General features: G+C 32.0%; 1 protein-coding gene across 1 annotated transcript; it reads left to right on the top strand.

The window, feature by feature from the left end:
- Nucleotides 1-8,241: 8,241 nt before the first annotated feature.
- On the top strand, nt 8,242-13,253 carry LOC133674735 (pyrophosphate-energized vacuolar membrane proton pump-like). Its single transcript, XM_062095941.1, has 8 exons — nt 8,242-8,618; nt 9,895-10,469; nt 10,561-10,940; nt 11,058-11,144; nt 11,225-11,555; nt 12,072-12,482; nt 12,602-12,661; nt 12,765-13,253. Exons 1-8 carry the CDS (start codon nt 8,363-8,365, stop codon nt 12,969-12,971), a joined length of 2,307 nt encoding a protein of 768 aa, XP_061951925.1. The 5' UTR covers nt 8,242-8,362; the 3' UTR covers nt 12,972-13,253.
- Nucleotides 13,254-17,698: the final 4,445 nt, after the last annotated feature.

Raw genomic sequence — 17,698 nt, 5'->3', positions numbered from 1 at the left:
TGGATTTATAAACTAGAACGATAGAGACATGACACTTGAACAAATCCATCCATCATTGCACAAGAATCATTAATTACGTGTTAGTTATTGCTTAATGATTAGGTTATCATTAGGGAATTCTATATATAAAACATAAAACAGATCTGCAATCAATTTTAAATAGATGATCCAGTACTCTCAAGGTTATATATTTTTAATAAATTATGTTGTTATAACTTTCTCTGAAATTCGAACCCTCGATGCTAGTAGACTAAGTTTATTTCACAGCAAATTTTATATTTATTCTCGTACTCGTTTGCAGCTGGCCCTGCCTTGCTAAAAGTTCATGAGACAAGTTGGCTTTGGATACCAGTCATGTGCCCTAGCCCATAGATTACCAATCTGGGCCGTACATGTCCAGCTCAGCTACTTTTCACCTATTATTTCGAAATATAATGCAAGGGCTATAATAAAAGCATGATGCGTATTAGTTTTTTTTTTAATTTTAATTATAATTAGCAGTTTAGCACCACCAAAATGATTTGCCTGCAAACCACGAAGATAGATCAGTGGAGGTAAAATCTAACAAATGGGGGTGGTGCGAGGTCAGCTCATGAAAGAAAAACGGGTTCAGGTCCCACATGACCACTGACCAGCCATGACAGTCCAGTTCTAACCTCACCTCACTAACCAAAGGTCCCCCGAGCCACGACATCCTATATTTTGTTATTGGTGTGTAGTTACAGACTTACAGTGGCTCATGACCCAACCTCTAGTTTATTGTCTACTTGGTATTCACGAGTTAGAGGACAAAAATCAGATTTGCAAGAAATCAAAACTTGTACGGCCCATGGGAAAAAGGAAATCGAATACACCTTCAGCATAATTTTTAATTAATAGCATATCGAAAATCAATACACATGAGATGAGATGATTAATGATTTATATTGTAATAATGGTTTTTTTAAAAAAAATAATTTTTATTTAAAAATATATTAAAATAATATTTTTTTATTTTTAAATTTTAATCTTGATATCTTGATATCAAATCAATAAAAAAAATTATTTTTATTTTTTAACAAGCACATTGAATTGATTATTTTTGAATTTTTTTTACTGTGATTATAATTATTTTTAAAAATAATTTTTTATTATAAATACATTACAATAATATATATTTTTAATATAAATAAACTATAAACAATAAATATATTAAAATAATAGCTATGCAGACTATTGAAAGTCATGCCTAACTACTATTTAAAAGGATGTAAAAAAAAAAACAATATATGTGAAGATATTGCAATCTTTTGTCTGTCAGGTATTGAAATCGAACACAAAGGATCTGGACATAAAGAGTAACTTAGCGGTGTAAACTGTCTAGCTACAACAATAAAATATTGATATTAAGACAATCAAGATTATGATTGCATTATCGTTTTATGTTCTAACTTGATTCGTTGTTAAGAATATATTTTTAAAAGCACGTTAATTTAGATGTAGATGATTTATCTAGAATGTGATATAGAAACATGATCTTAACATTTGTTATTTTTATATTATTAATGTGAATATTTGGATCAGTTTGTGTACCTCAACTAATTTTATGGGCCCTGAAGTTAATGACCATGTAAATTTTTCAGTGACTATCATATTAGCAATTACATGATTCCAATCATCTTAACTTGTGTTTTTGATTTAGAGGGTAGGATAATGGATGTGAGCTGTTCAGATGATGAAGTTCTTAAAATGATGTAATTTTTAGAACAATGAAAAATAATTAAAATTATTTGGTTAAATAAATAGTTGACATTGTATTTGTATTGAAATCAATAAAAAAATATACTATATTATGTATTGTAAATATTTTTTAGATAACATAATAATATTTATATGTAACGTGGCAATTGATTGGTGTCTCGCACAAGAGACGAAGACAATTAAAATAAAAAAATATTTAGCTAAAAACACATAAATATAAAGATAAAATAAATTTGCTATTAAAATGTTCTTGGAATGAATATTTATATCTTTAAATATATTATCTTTGTTTTTATTTTTATTTTTTCGACACCGAACATTCCTATAGATATATTTTAAAAAACAGAGACAAAAATCACCGTTTAAGATTCTAGTTACAGAGAACACTACGAATTTATGCTATATACTTCAGGTGAGGTGTCAAGTTTTGATCAGCAACAAATAGGAGAAAACAATGAAATTAAATTAAATTAAATAATACTTTGTATTTATTCATTGATACCAAGAAGCGGGTCCAATGTTTCAGGGGATATGGCATCAAAATAGAACAGATTCGATCTGCTCTGTGCATGTGTTTTGCGTGGTGGTGGCTGATCGGCTACTGTCAGATTCTGGGTAAATGGTCCTCATCTCTTCCCTTCGGGAATTGAGATGGTCCAATCAAATTAATTTAACAAAAGGATATTATATAAAAAATTTATAAATAAAAAAAAATCAATTTCACCTATTCGGGTTTTATAAATTTCAGTTAGTGAAAATTTATATAATTATTAATTTTAAAATTTATAGAATTAATCAAGATATGCACCCGAATATACATATTAATAATAAATAAAAAAATCTCATTCTATTGTGGCTGTTAAGCGACATGGTATTAAGATAATTCGACATTACAGCCTCAATAATGTGCACGATACCCACATGTACCATGCACCTGTTATTTCGATTGCATGATCCCAACGGGCATGACTGTGCTCCAGCACCTTTCTATATTTATTGGAAATAAAATATTGTTCACACCTTCATGTATTTATTCGGTTTTTGGTGTATTTTTATATTAATTCGATGGATATTAAATATAATAAACACTCGGATTATTCCTTGTGCTCGTACTTTTTCTCTCTCTCTCGAATGAGCATCATGTTCATGTTATGTTGAAGAACTAAAAGAAGCGTGTTTAGGACAGTATCTCATGGACTGGCATCTTCGATGATAGCACCATTGGACTTTCGATCGAGGAGGTTATACCCCAAGAACATTGTGTTTAACGTGTTTATAGTGAAAGATGGTCTTTTAATAAAGTATAAATTTTTATATTTAGTATTATTATGTTTTTTTCTATCTAAAGATAACAATTTTGCTATTTTTATTTATGTAGTTAGTATTAATAGGGTTTTTTATATAAAATATTATAATAACTTCTTGGCAAATAAAAAATAAATATTTTAGATCTCTCCATGATTATATTATTTCTAATTTTTAAACAATTTAACCTATAACAAACTCGGATTGTTAATAATAAAAAAAAAAATGATTAAAAAATTATTGGCATAAAAATTTACTTGAAGAAAAACTTAGAGCTACGGCTGCGTTTTAAATAAAACACCGTTTGCAGATAAGGAAAAAATTAATTTACTGTTCACTGGGCCTCACTTAATTTTAGCAACGCAGGAAAGGAAAAGCAACCCTTTCTTATTTTTTCACTGTTCATGTTAATTGCACTATTTATTAAACAGTGCAATCAACATGAACAGTGTATAGTGTACACTGTTCACTTAAAAATAGTGAACAGTGCAATTCTCTTGCACTGTTCACTTGCCTGCGTGAACCACCACCTCCTCCTCCTTTTTTTTTTTTTAGTGTGTTTTTTTAAATATTTTTTTAAACTAGTTTATAGTGAATTTTATACCTGATAATATTTTATCTTATTTTATTATATGCTAAAAATATTATGAAAACTGTAGTTTTTTTCGGATGTATACGTAATGGAATTATAAATGGTTTCATGGAATAATAAAAAATATTTTATATAAAATATGATTTATTTCATGATATAATTGCAATAGTTAAATCCATAATATTTAAATTAAAAATCATCAGTATTAATATATTTTTTTAAAATTATTTTATAACCTCAATTTTAAAAGCATTCTTAACCAAACACATTAAACTATTTTTTCTTCAACTTCAATTTCAACCGCAGTTTTAACCAAACACCTATTTTTTCAAACCAACCTCAACTAAAAGTACTTTTTATAAAACAATTTTTTTCAAACCACAACCACAACAGCTACCACAATACCAAACACACTCTTAAATCTAAAGATAAAAAAGTTGATTTGTAACTATGTTTATTTTTTAAAATGCTTTTCACTCATAAAAATATGTCAATAATATTTTTTTAAAAAATATTTTTAAAATCAGGATATCAAAATAATTTAAAAATATCAAAAACATATTAATTTAAAGAAAAAAAGTCAAATTTTTTTATAAATATTTTTCAAACGTATTGCCAATCACCATCGTATATCAAATTCAAGCTGATCCCATAATTAGTTTATATATATATATATATATATATATATAAAAAACAAGGTTTCGTTGGCATTTTGGATAGTAAAAAAAAAAACACCTCATTCTTTATTTTAATCAAGTGGATGATTAGCATAAATCCGACAAGTATCAGCCCATCCCTCGGTACCTGGATTGACCTTCCCACACCATGTTAGAGTTAAAACTGAGGCGACACTTCTAAGTTCTAATAAGGCTAAGGAAATCAGTAATGGGACCAAGACTGAGACCTGCTTCAATTCTCTTCTTTGTCGTTTAATCGACTACTGAAAAAATAAATCATTTTCGTAAAACTCGTATGGTAGATAAACACCGAGCTAACCTGTATCTATTTTGATTAAAATAAATATATATAAAAAAGTTAATTAACTTGATTAAAAATCAAAATTCATTCATTAACTTTTTTATAATTATTTTTAAAAAATAATTGAAACGAACCTTTTTTATCTGTGATTTAGTCCTTACTTCAAGTAAACTCTGGAACAGGTTTTACAACTAGTATTTAATTATTAAAAAATAAAAAAACAATAAAGATAAAAAAAGGAAAAGAAATGTAGGATGTTTTTGGAATTGTGGTTGAATCATGCATATAAATTTTTAAAATTTTAAAATTTAATTTTTTTTTAAATTGGTTTAATACGTTGATTTTAAAAAATAAAATAATATTATTTTAAAATGAAAAAAAAAACTATCATTTACGCTTTAACAGTGGCGCAGGAAAGATAAAAAGTCGGATTCTGGAATGCGTCAAAAAGACGCTGCTGTTGTGAGAGTTATCCGAATAAAATCGCCACCTCATGATGAGATCGAAGCCTGGAAATTAGAAACCAATCAATGGTGATGGAGCAGCACAGAAGATTAAAACCCCATCAAGACAAAACAAAACTCTCCAAAATTAATGCTCTCACTGCCCACTGCATCGCCAGATTGACATTCTCTCACAGGACCGAAAGTTGAACGGTTTGTGGGTTTCGATGATAAGGTTTGCTGTGTAGTTTTCAATAAATAAATAAATTTATCCGTTTTAATGTCATAAATTTCCTTGGCTGGGAGAGGGCCTCCAAGGATAAACATCCCTTCAATTTCCTTGGCCTTTTCTGCCATAATTATATCTGTTTTGTTGTAAAAATTGGGTGGGCATCTCCTAATTAGCAAAGAAAAAAAGAGAGCGGGGAGGAAAATGAAAAAACAAAAGTTAAAATAAAAGCTCAACTTAGTCCATGTATTTCTAGGAAGCTAGTAAGTTAATCCCTTGTTATAAGAAACTTATAAGTTAATCCTTGATCATCTATCCGTCGATTTTGAATGTCAAGTTGTTGATTAATCTATCCACCAATCAGCAAATGGATTGAGTTGCATACCAAACGCCAACAAAAAAGAATTAAGGTGTTTGTGAGGGTGATAATGATTATTTTTTAAAGTATTTTTTATTTGAAAATATATTAAAATAAATTTTTTTTAAAAAAATATTTTTGATATCAGCACATCAAAATAATATAAAAACATCAAAATAAATATTAATTTAAAATAAAAAATAAAAACTTTAAAAAATACTTTTAATCGAGCAAAATAAACAAAAGCAATTAGGTAGGAATTGCCTCCCAACAAGGTGCTTCTTTAAAATATTTGTTACTCAAAAAGAACTTTTTTAATTTTTTAATATTAATATATTAAAACTATAAAAAAACACACAGAAATAGAAATTACGCACTATCAAACAAGCAAAGTATTTTTTGAAAATATTTATAGTTCAAAAAGTAATTTTTTAATATTTTTCATATTAATATATTAAAACCATAAAAAAGCACTCAGAAAGCGAAATTACACCCTCTCAAAACAAGCAAAGTGCTTTTTTTTTAATATTCATGGTTTAAAAGTAATCTTATTTTATTTTTTTATATTAATATATGAAAATCATTAAAAAAACATCAGAAACAGAAATTACACACTCCCAAGCACTCACTATGACTCGGGCAGGCGATAAGGGGGTGTGCAGTCGGGTGCATCAATGGCCAACTCAATAATCATTAGAAATATATTAATGTTGATGGGATGTTAATTAAATAAAGATATGATCTTACGCCAGCTTTAGTCTTCAATTTTATTTTGTCAAGTGACACGTCAACTTGTTTACCCTTAACGCATGCCCCTCCATCCATAGTAAAATAAAATAAAATAAAAAATAAATAAATAAATAGTAATCTTTAGCTGTCCTTGTTTTTCCATACTCCACACGTTACATGGTATTTTATACCCGTCGTTTTGCAGTCATTTGTCAATATAAGAAATTAAATATAACTCTCCAATTGACTATTACTGATTTATTGTTTAAAGACACAGCTCTAGAATAACAATGAATCCTTTTAGATTTTATGAATTATTTATTGTTGAATATTATGGTATATAATTTTTTATAGCCAAAGATTCTTTTATAACATGGCGTACATGTTGTTTTTAAAAATATTTATTTGAAAATATATTAAAATAATATTTTTTTATTTTTTAAAATTTATTTTTAATGTTAACATATTAAAACTATTAAAAAACAACATGAGGTAACGTCAACTTAATAATTTTATAAATATATTTATTGTTAACCATGATGCTATATAATTTTTTATAGCCTTTAGAACATGGCATGCATGTTGTTTTGAAAAATATTTATTTGAAAATATATTAAAATAATAATTTTTTATTTTTTAAAATTTATTTTTAACATTAACATATCAAAATAACATGAGTAATGTCAACTCCATAATTTTTTAAATATATTAATATTGATGAGATGTTAATCAAATAATAGACCTTTGACATTGTATTTTATACCCATTGTTAAAATACACGCCCTAAATGCATGTATTTTTCAAACCCTAAATGCATGCCCTCCATCCATGGTTAAGAGAGAATCAGCAATCCTTGGTCGCTCCTGTTTTCCATACTCCAACCCTTGACATTGTATTTTATACCCATTGTTTTGCAGTCGTAAATTTCCCCTTGACGAGTGATTTGTCGAAATAAAAAATTAAATCAGTCTCTCCATCTAGTAATTGTGAATAATGATGTTGATTTATTGTTTTTAGCGAAAGTTTTTTTTTTTTATAATGATTAAGGGTATTTCAAGATCAATTTGTGTGTCAAATTCCAATATTTTTAAATCAAGTTGATGCACATCCACCCCTTAATTCCCTCATAATTGCCTTAATAATAATATTGCATTATCATCCTTAATTTATTACGACATGGATAAACTCTATCAAGATTCTTAATGAAGTTAAGAAGTTACCTTTACGGTAACACTACTTATTAATAACACTTGTTAATTTATTTATTTTTATATTTTAAAAATATTTTTTAAAAAAATTAAATTTTTTTTATTAACTTAAAATTAATATGTTTGTAGTGCTTTCAAATCAGTTTAATGTACTGATATCAAAAATAATTTTTAAAAAATAAAAAAAATCATTGACATACATTTTGGTATGAAAAGTAACCGCAACCACACCGCCAAACAAACTCGGCTAAAAAAAAATTATTTGTTCTGGTAACTTAATTTTTAATTTTTTTTAATATTTTAATGTTAAAAATAAAAATTTTAAAAATAAAATATTATTTTAAAATAAAAAATATTTTAAAAAATAATCTATAATAATGTGAATCATTGTAAAAAGAAACTCCAACACATCCAAAGAAATCGAAACTCATCCTCCTACGAAGAACAAAAATCCAATCTAGTCCAACAACTACCATAAATACCCCAGGTTTGAGCACAAAAAACGCATATTCCCAATTAAACCTTCAGAACCAAAAATAGTAAATTGTTATTCAACCCCATGTGCTGTTTTTGACTTTTACCATCGGGCTGGCCCTCTTTTTTATGAGATCCGTCCGTCACTCACTATAAATAACAGTCTCTCTCTCTCTCCCCTTCACCATATCACACATTCCTCATCAGGAGCGCACACCTCTCTCTCTCCTCGCTCGCTCGCTCGCTCTCTTTCTCTCCTGTTATTGGAGAAACAAACAAACAAGATAAAATCAGGGTTTCGTAGGGATGGGTTCGCCGGTTTTGCCAGATCTGGGAACGGAGATTCTGATTCCGGTATGTGCCATTATCGGAATCGGATTTTCTCTCTTTCAATGGCTGTTGGTCTCCAAGGTCAAGCTTACACCGGGTTCGGCGGCGTCCAATAACAGTGGAGGTGCTGGAAAGAATGGACATGGTGATTACTTGATTGAAGAAGAAGAAGGACTTAATGACCATAATACTGTTCTTAAATGTGCTGAGATTCAAAACGCTATCTCTGAAGGTATAATAAATTATAGTAATATCGCTGCTTTTTTTTTTTTGAAGTTTGGTGGTTTTTGGGCTTGTTGAGTTTAGATCCCTGCTTGATTTGGTGTTTTGGTTTTGAAATGGAAGACAATGAGCTGTTTTTGCTGGTAAAGTTTGGTTATTCTACGCGAGGAATTGCTTTTCCTGTGTATTTTTTTTGTGAAGGATTTTGTATGCGGTTATTTCTAGTCAGAGCTCTATGTGCTGTGGAAAGTATGGATTTTTTTGGGATTATTGTTTTGTTTTATTTGCTAAAGTTTATTTTTTTTATTTAAAAGAAACAAAATCCAGCTTTTATATTCTTATTCTTATAATATTTTAGTCGGTGGAAAATTTCGAGATCTCGCAATTCTTTTGTTGTTTCTCGTGTTGGAAATATGGTAATAATTTTTTAATGAGAACGCATGGATAGGCAGAAAGATTTTGGACGTTTGGTCATAACTACAATGGTAAATGCGATATTTTCAGGCATGTGTGCTCTGGTATTGATATGCTGCCACCGACCAGTCAACCCTGATTCCTACGGGGTGGGAATGGTACTTTTTGCCGTTTTAAGTTGATAGAGTTCCTTGAAATTTTGCTAGATCTACAGGTCTTGATGATGTTATTGCAAATCTTCAATAGATCTTTTACGTTTTTCACATGGTTTTTTTTTTAAAAATTATGGATTGTTGATAAAGTTGATTAGTTACTCTTGGTTTTTTTTAAGGATTTTTGTGGTGAATTTACTTTCCTTAGTTATTATTTGCATTATTGACTGTGAGGACTTGGCCTCATTTTTTTATGTGCTGAAAATTGTTTCGAATGATAACTAGGATGTGAAAACCAGAAACCAGATGTTTAGGGGATCATACAAATGTGTCTTCTCGATCTGTCGTTGACAGATGACTGATAGTTCTCGAGTCCCTTTGGTTAACTTCATGCTTTCTTGGTGAATGGTAAGCTATGAAGTACAATCACCTTTTTGAAGAGGCCATATCCAGGATTGTATCTGACATCTTGACATATGTTCTCACTGTTCAATAATAGTGATTTCTTGCTTATATATAACTGAAAATTTAATCGGCATTGACTTGCTATAACTGAAAATTTAATCTGCATTGACTTGCTATGTTTTCTTGTATTGGATCCTTTTTGCAACATAGTGGTCTTTTTACTTCATCATTACATCATTATGTTGTGACAGTAATTTTTAGTTAATATCATTTTTTTTATACTAATTATGGATGCGGATTTTTTTCACTCTGCAGGTGCAACTTCTTTCCTTTTCACCGAATATCAATATGTTGGAATTTTCATGGTTGCATTTGCAATCTTGATTTTCGTTTTCCTTGGCTCTGTTGAGGGATTCAGCACAAAGAGTCAGCCTTGCACCTATGACCCATTGAAGCTTTGCAAGCCTGCTCTTGCCACTGCTGGCTTCAGCACCATAGCCTTCATTCTTGGTGCCGTCACATCAGTGGTTTCTGGGTTTCTCGGGATGAAAATTGCCACCTATGCAAATGCCAGAACCACCCTGGAGGCAAGAAAAGGAGTTGGGAAGGCTTTCATCACTGCATTTAGATCTGGGGCAGTCATGGGTTTTCTCCTTGCTGCAAATGGTTTATTGGTGCTTTACATTGCCATCAATCTCTTCAAGCTCTACTACGGAGATGACTGGGAAGGGCTTTTTGAGGCTATAACTGGTTATGGACTTGGAGGATCTTCCATGGCTCTCTTTGGCAGAGTTGCAGGAGGTATCTACACCAAAGCTGCCGATGTTGGTGCTGATCTTGTTGGCAAGGTTGAAAGGAACATTCCTGAGGATGACCCAAGAAATCCTGCTGTAAGTAATCCTCTGTAGAAATAACATTTTACCTTGAAAAATGACGTGATTTCTTGTCTTGGTTGTATCTGATTTCCTTCTGTGATTGCAGGTGATTGCTGACAATGTAGGTGACAATGTTGGTGATATAGCTGGCATGGGATCTGATCTTTTCGGCTCATATGCCGAGTCCTCTTGTGCTGCCTTAGTTGTTGCTTCCATCTCCTCTTTTGGAATCAATCACGAGTTTACTCCAATGCTATATCCTCTTATTGTCAGTTCTGTGGGTATCATTGTTTGTTTGCTCACCACCTTATTTGCAACCGATTTCTTCGAGATCAAGGCTGTGAATGAAATTGAGCCAGCACTAAAGAATCAACTCATCATCTCCACTGTTCTGATGACTATTGGAGTTGCCGTTGTTAGTTGGATTGCTCTCCCATCTTCCTTTACCATCTTCAATTTCGGAACCCAGAAAGTTGTCAAGAATTGGTAAGATGTATCATTGATGTTCCTTGAGAAAATTTTTGTGTCTTTCTAGTTGAGTTTTACCGTCTCACTCTTTACATTCAAGGAGTATTTGCTTATAGCATTGAATTCTACTTGCAGGCAACTCTTCTTGTGCGTTGCTGTTGGTCTCTGGGCTGGTCTTGTTATTGGATTTGTAACTGAGTACTATACTAGCAATGCATACAGGTAAGCTTTTTTCCTATTCATATTTCTCCTTATTATTTCCCTAAACAATTAGTTAACTCGACCTTTACATAAATTTGCAGCCCTGTTCAAGATGTTGCTGATTCCTGCCGAACTGGAGCTGCCACTAATGTTATTTTTGGGCTTGCTTTGGGATATAAATCTGTCATTATTCCTATCTTTGCTATTGCAGTCAGCATTTTTGTTAGTTTCTCCTTTGCTGCTATGTACGGTATTGCTGTAGCTGCCCTTGGAATGCTGAGTACCATTGCCACTGGGTTGGCAATTGATGCATATGGTCCCATTAGTGACAATGCCGGAGGTATTGCTGAGATGGCAGGAATGAGCCACAGAATCCGAGAGAGAACTGATGCCCTTGATGCTGCCGGAAACACCACTGCTGCTATTGGGAAGGTCTGAAAAATCTCTCATCTTGAGTTTAAATCACTTCCTTTTTAGATGTAGTTGACATCTGCAATCGCCTTTAATTGTCATGTTAAAATGCAGTTCTGCATATGTTTTCATGCATTGATGTGTTAGTGAGTGGTTTACTGAAATATTTTCTTATGGGACCACTTTCAAGTGGTGCTCTCAGCACGCAACCAAGGAAATAGGCAACTTGCCCCAGCAATAGTTTTGGATTTTCCCCTGTTTTATTCTTTGGGAAATGGAACTTCGGATTTTTTTATTTTATGATCAGACAAGTTGGATGCTTGCCTAGTCGTTGCAAAGTCCTGGACCACTTCTTATGTAATCTGTTGTCAGATTGAGTCATTTTCGCAGCAAAGTGCATTTACATCATTAGTTGTAGAACAGACATCCTTAATCTCGTTTGACTGAGAGAAAGTATTTGGCAATGACTTGTTGCACTGACAGAACCCAAGGTTTTATTCGCAAACTTCTAAATCATCTTTGTGCTGCCTTTTTCAGGGCTTTGCCATTGGCTCTGCAGCTCTCGTCTCCCTGGCCCTATTCGGTGCCTTTGTCAGCCGTGCTGCTATTTCAACAGTTGATGTGTTGACTCCTAAAGTTTTCATTGGTTTGATTGTGGGTGCAATGCTTCCTTATTGGTTCTCTGCCATGACAATGAAGAGTGTGGGAAGTGCAGCTCTTAAGATGGTTGAGGAAGTACGCAGGCAATTCAACACCATCCCTGGCTTGATGGAAGGCACTGCCAAGCCTGACTATGCAACCTGTGTCAAGATCTCTACCGATGCTTCCATCAAGGAGATGATGGCACCTGGTGCACTTGTCATGCTCACACCCCTTATTGTTGGGATCTTTTTTGGTGTTGAAACCCTCTCTGGTGTCCTTGCTGGGTCCCTCGTGTCTGGTGTCCAGGTAAAGGCTACTGGTTAACAGAATTTCTCTAGTTACATACACTTGAGATTATATTTATCGAGGTTTAGGAGTCCTGCTAACGTGTCTGAACATTTATTTCTCCCGTGTCAATATTTTAGATTGCCATCTCTGCCTCCAACACTGGTGGTGCATGGGATAATGCCAAGAAATATATTGAGGTATACATTAAGTGGGCGCAATCACTCCTTCATTTGTAATTTGGCATGCTGAAATCGTGGTTTTGTAATGCTAACATGCCCTGCATTGTTCTGTTGGAAACAGGCTGGTGTTTCTGAGCATGCAAGATCTCTTGGCCCTAAAGGATCCGATCCACACAAGGCGGCTGTTATTGGTGACACCATTGGGGACCCATTGAAGGATACATCAGGACCATCACTTAACATCCTCATCAAACTGATGGCCGTTGAATCACTTGTCTTTGCCCCATTCTTCGCCACACACGGAGGCCTGCTCTTCAAGATATTCTGAGAACGAGACATGACAAGCAGTGAAAATGGTCCACCAGTCCCATCTCTACTGTTTTGTCCTAGTATTTTTCTCCCCCCAAAAGTATATGTGTAGTTCGTAGTTGATGATGGACTTTAAATCTCTCTCCTGATGTTGACTGGTGAAGAAAATTTTCCCTGCCCAAGGGGCTGATTGCGATGATGATAATCAATCTAGTGAAGAGAGCTGGACAAAAAAGTTGTCATTTTATTTTCTAGCAAGAACAGTTAAATTTTTGCAAATCTGTCGCAAATTTTGATTGTATTATGCTTTCTTCTGTTTGAGTTGCCTCTATTTTGTTTTCCTTGAAGATGCAAGTTCAAATTTGAAAACATAAATGGATTCTGCTCCTGGCTATATACAATCCGGTGCATTTCGAGTTATTTAATTGGAAATAAATAAAAAAAGAATGCATGGGGGAGGGTCGCAGCAGAAGGGACAAGACAAGTTCTCCAACGTAGCTGGAAGGGGGTTTATTACTTCCTTTGTCCTTTCGAGCTAACATGCCTCTTAAGGTTATCTCATACCCTCCTTGGGCAAGTACGGAATTTCCTATTTCGAGCATTGTTATCAAACTTGGTTACTAGCATTGAAATCGGGAATCCATGATTCCGTATAGAGTCTCAAGTTAAATTTAGCTAGTAAAATTCAATTTACTTTGTTTAAGTTTAATCAAGTTAATTTTAAAATTAAAATAATTCATACAAGTTGACGTGATAATCTAAAAACTCAATTTTTTTTTCGAGTTAATTACCAAACCATACAGTTTTACTTAATTATGAGCTAATATGATTATTTTAGGTTTCTTATTTTCTTCTCTTGGTGAAATCCCTGATTGTCAAGGCCTAAGGGATTTTCTTTATTTATAAGAAAGGAAAATAATAATAAAAATAAAAATACATGCATGCATGTCTTCAGAATTATTCGATTGATTATTGTTAGCAAATATCCAAACATAAAATAAAATATGATTAGCGTAATTAAATAGCTGATCAGAACCAAGCAATATTCATCTTTTACGGTGCAAACATCTCAAATTAGATTTGTGAAGCTAGAAAGTTCCCCCACAAAAATACGTTTGATGAAACAACAATAAAAAAAAGGAAGAAAGAACAAGAAATTGATGGAGAATTCATTTGTAGAGAGATTCACGTACTGGCAGAATAAATAAAATGATATATATAGCCTAAACATGACATAAAATTCAAGGATGTTCTAACTAGCACATGGATATTGGAGCCTTATCTTTAATTTGTATAGCTTTTGTAGTGGAGATTCTGTTTAGTTTTGCCATGTAGAACTGGGTTTTTGGAGAGTTCGATTGTTAAGTTATTGTCATAAAAAATACCCTTGACCCTTATCTCTTGAAATTAAGTTCTTCAAGAATTTTCCTCAATCATATTACTTCACATGCACACAAAGTTGCAACCATAAAATTAACTCCTGTGATCGATAAAGTGAAAATTGATTGTTTTTTTAAAGATCATGACACAACTCTTGAACCAATCTAAAAACCTACCAAAAAATGCTTCTTCTATCATCTTCGTCTCCCATTTAATCACTATTATTAAAGCCAATCAAATTTGACTTTTTTTTTTTTTTTTAAAACAATCCATGTTTCATAATACCTTTCAAATATCGAAGTATCATTTTAGCAGTCAGAAGATGAAATTTGGTAGAATTCTCCATGTATCTACCAATAAGACTTACTGAATACATTATATCTGATTTTGTTGTTGTTAAATACGTCAAACTCTCTATATTTTATTTGTAAATAGCACCATCAACCTTATTTCCTTTATGATCCTTAATTAGTTTCAAACCAAACTCAATTGGTGTATACTCTAAATTGCAATTTTTTTATACGAAACATCTTTAAAATTTCTCAAATATATTTCTTTTGAAAAATAAATATTTTGGCATTTGACTTAACCATTTAAAGCCAAGAAAGTAATGTAACTTTCTAAAATCAAATATATCAATTTCATTTATCATGGACCTTTTAAATTTTCCAAACATGGTCCCATCATTACTAGTGTGAATTAAATCATCTACATATAAGTATATAAAAAACATTTTTTCTCCATCTTCAATTTTAATAAAAAATATATGTTCATATGACCATTTTTTAACTTCAAGAAATAAGCTTTTATATGATTGTAATAAGCTCTTGGAGCTTGCTTTAACTCATAAAAGCTTTTTTTCAACTTATAAGATATCTTATGCTCATTACTAAATTTCACATAACAAGAAGGTTGATCAATAAATACTTGTTTTTGAAGGTCTTCACATATAAAAGCTGACTCTACATCCAACTAGAAGATAGGCCATGAATTTTGAGCTCTCAAAACAATAATCAATCTTATTATATCATGCCTTACAACCATAGCAACAACTTCTATGTAATTGATGCACACTCTTGCTTGTAACCTTTAACTATTAATCATGCTTTCTATTTGTCAATTTCACCATTCTCATTCAATTTGTTTTATTCATCCATTTTGATCCTTTATCCTTTTAAAAGTTCCATCAACTCTCACTTGTTGTTTTTTTCAATAACATTAATTTCATCATCCATAACTTCTTGCCATTTTGTTTCTTTAACGATATTTTTAAAAGTCATAAGATTACAATTTGAGAATAGAACAAAATGAGTTAGTGAGTCATTAGATTAATCAATTCAAATCATCTCATAATTACTTATCCATGTAGGTTTGTTTTTTTCTAACATGTTGTGATCTTTGACTATTAGGCGTGCTTTGATAATTTGCTATTTGTGATGCTTTTTCTATAAGCTTTTCCCTTTTTTTATCATTCTCACCATCTAAATTCATTGGAATATTTTGTTTAACACCATCATTGCTTCATGTATAAAATTTAGCTTTATAAAAAATAACATTACGACTAATAATAATTTTTTTAGTGCTAGGATTTTATAGTTTATCAAGAAAAATATATTTTTCTCACTTGTCATTAAGTTTTTTCATCTTTCGATATGGAATATGGGCATATGTAATGCACCCATAAATCATGAGATGATCAACCGCCAATCTACTTCCATTCCAAGCATTCTTTATTGTATTATCTTGTATGAAAAGTATGAGATTTCTATTTAAAATATGAATGCTCCCATTTATATATTCAGATACCAATTGTTGAAAACTAAACACATATTTGAACATCTTAAGTGTTTATTGATTGATTCATATTCTAAAATTCATAACACAATTTACCCTTATATTTACCATTGATTAATATTCTAAAATTCATAACACAATTTACCTTTATATTTACCATTAATTTATACTCTAAACTAAACACATTGTTTACCAAGGCTTGCTCTTTGTTGGTCTAGGTTTCTAAAGCTAAAGACTTATATGTTTGGCACATCTTATGGGTAGGTTAATAGATCCAATTTTGCTCTCTTATTGAATGCTTATATATTTTTTTCCAGTCAGTCATTTACAAGATTTAGTACACTGCCTCGAATTTATATTTTTTTTAAATAAGTTTCTTGCTTTTGTTATATGCGTGAGAGCTTTATAACCATTTATTCGTTTTGGTGTTACACAATTTTTATTTATAGAATTGACTATGTGCTTTGATTAGTTTGCGGGATAACATTTGGGTGACTTTTATGAGCTGCACCTTCTCATGCTTGGCTGCAGCATTAAGAGTTCAAACTCCCCTACGTTTGATTTTTCTTTTCTCTACAGCCTTTCACCTTTGCAAACTTGATGACCATGTCTTTTTTTTAATTGTGCAACCATCTCCCACAAACAAATACCAACGTAGGAGAAGAAATTGAGTCAAATCAGGATGCCTCGCCTCCAGATGACACTCCAACATAACCATCTACTAAAAGGCAACGACTCACAACTTCATCTCCTTCAGAGGTAACTTCCTTCAGTAGCGCCTCTTTGGCTCTTTCTTACCTTTTATCTGCAGCTCTCTATTCCTAGCACCCTTAGATTAAGGCCCACTAAGCAGCTTCTCTTTCTCCTTTACCTCTCACCATCGTAATTTTTAAAGCATTATGGTTATATACCATCATTTCGACTGCTTTTACCCTCTTTTACCTTTTCATGTCGAATCTTCCACCTCTTGATGGCATTAACATTGAATATGCCTAACAACCTACCTGCCAGATTCCTCATTGACGTTTCCAAGTTGGTTGTTTTTCTTAAGAAAGCCATACCTCTGCTGCACCTACTTTTAATTAGATGTCACGCCATAATATTCTGTTGTTTTATTGGTTTCATACTGCATTTCTTCTCTCACTTATACTCACATGTGATTCAATCTATAATTTCTCCTCTATGTCCTCTATGTCTCTCCAATCTTTCTGCGCTGCTTCTTGCTTATTTCTGTGCCTTTGTCACCACTGCTCCAGAGGCTCATTTATATTTTTGCCTTGCTTATTCACATAAAGTTGCTGCGCTATTATATTGAAAATCAAATTACTCCATGCATAGGTTGATGCCTTTTTAATGTTGTTGATGATCTTCATTCATCACACCCCTTGCATTGTTTTAAGCCAATATAGCGTGTCCTTTATTTTCTTGGGGGGTTAGTTACTCCTTCACCTTTTTGCTTGCCAACATGTTCTTCCCCTTTCGAATTATGTCAACCCCCATTCCACTAATGTTCAAAGCATGTGTGTGTATGGCTTATGCCATTTTACTAAGTGGATCAAAGCATAAACTTTA

The sequence above is a fragment of the Populus nigra genome, chromosome 15, assembly GCF_951802175.1.
Source record: "Populus nigra chromosome 15, ddPopNigr1.1, whole genome shotgun sequence".
Taxonomy (NCBI): Eukaryota; Viridiplantae; Streptophyta; class Magnoliopsida; order Malpighiales; family Salicaceae; genus Populus; species Populus nigra.
This window is presented reverse-complemented; position numbering and strand designations above follow the sequence as displayed.

Bases quoted from the DNA above. Each gene is read 5' to 3' on its own strand.
- LOC133674735 (XM_062095941.1), top strand. From the start codon at position 8,363: ATGGGTTCGCCGGTTTTGCCAGATCTGGGAACGGAGATTCTGATTCCG. The intron at 12,483-12,601 runs GTAAAGGCTACT...TCAATATTTTAG, and splicing joins CCCTCGTGTCTGGTGTCCAG to ATTGCCATCTCTGCCTCCAA. The intron at 12,662-12,764 runs GTATACATTAAG...TGTTGGAAACAG, and splicing joins ATGCCAAGAAATATATTGAG to GCTGGTGTTTCTGAGCATGC.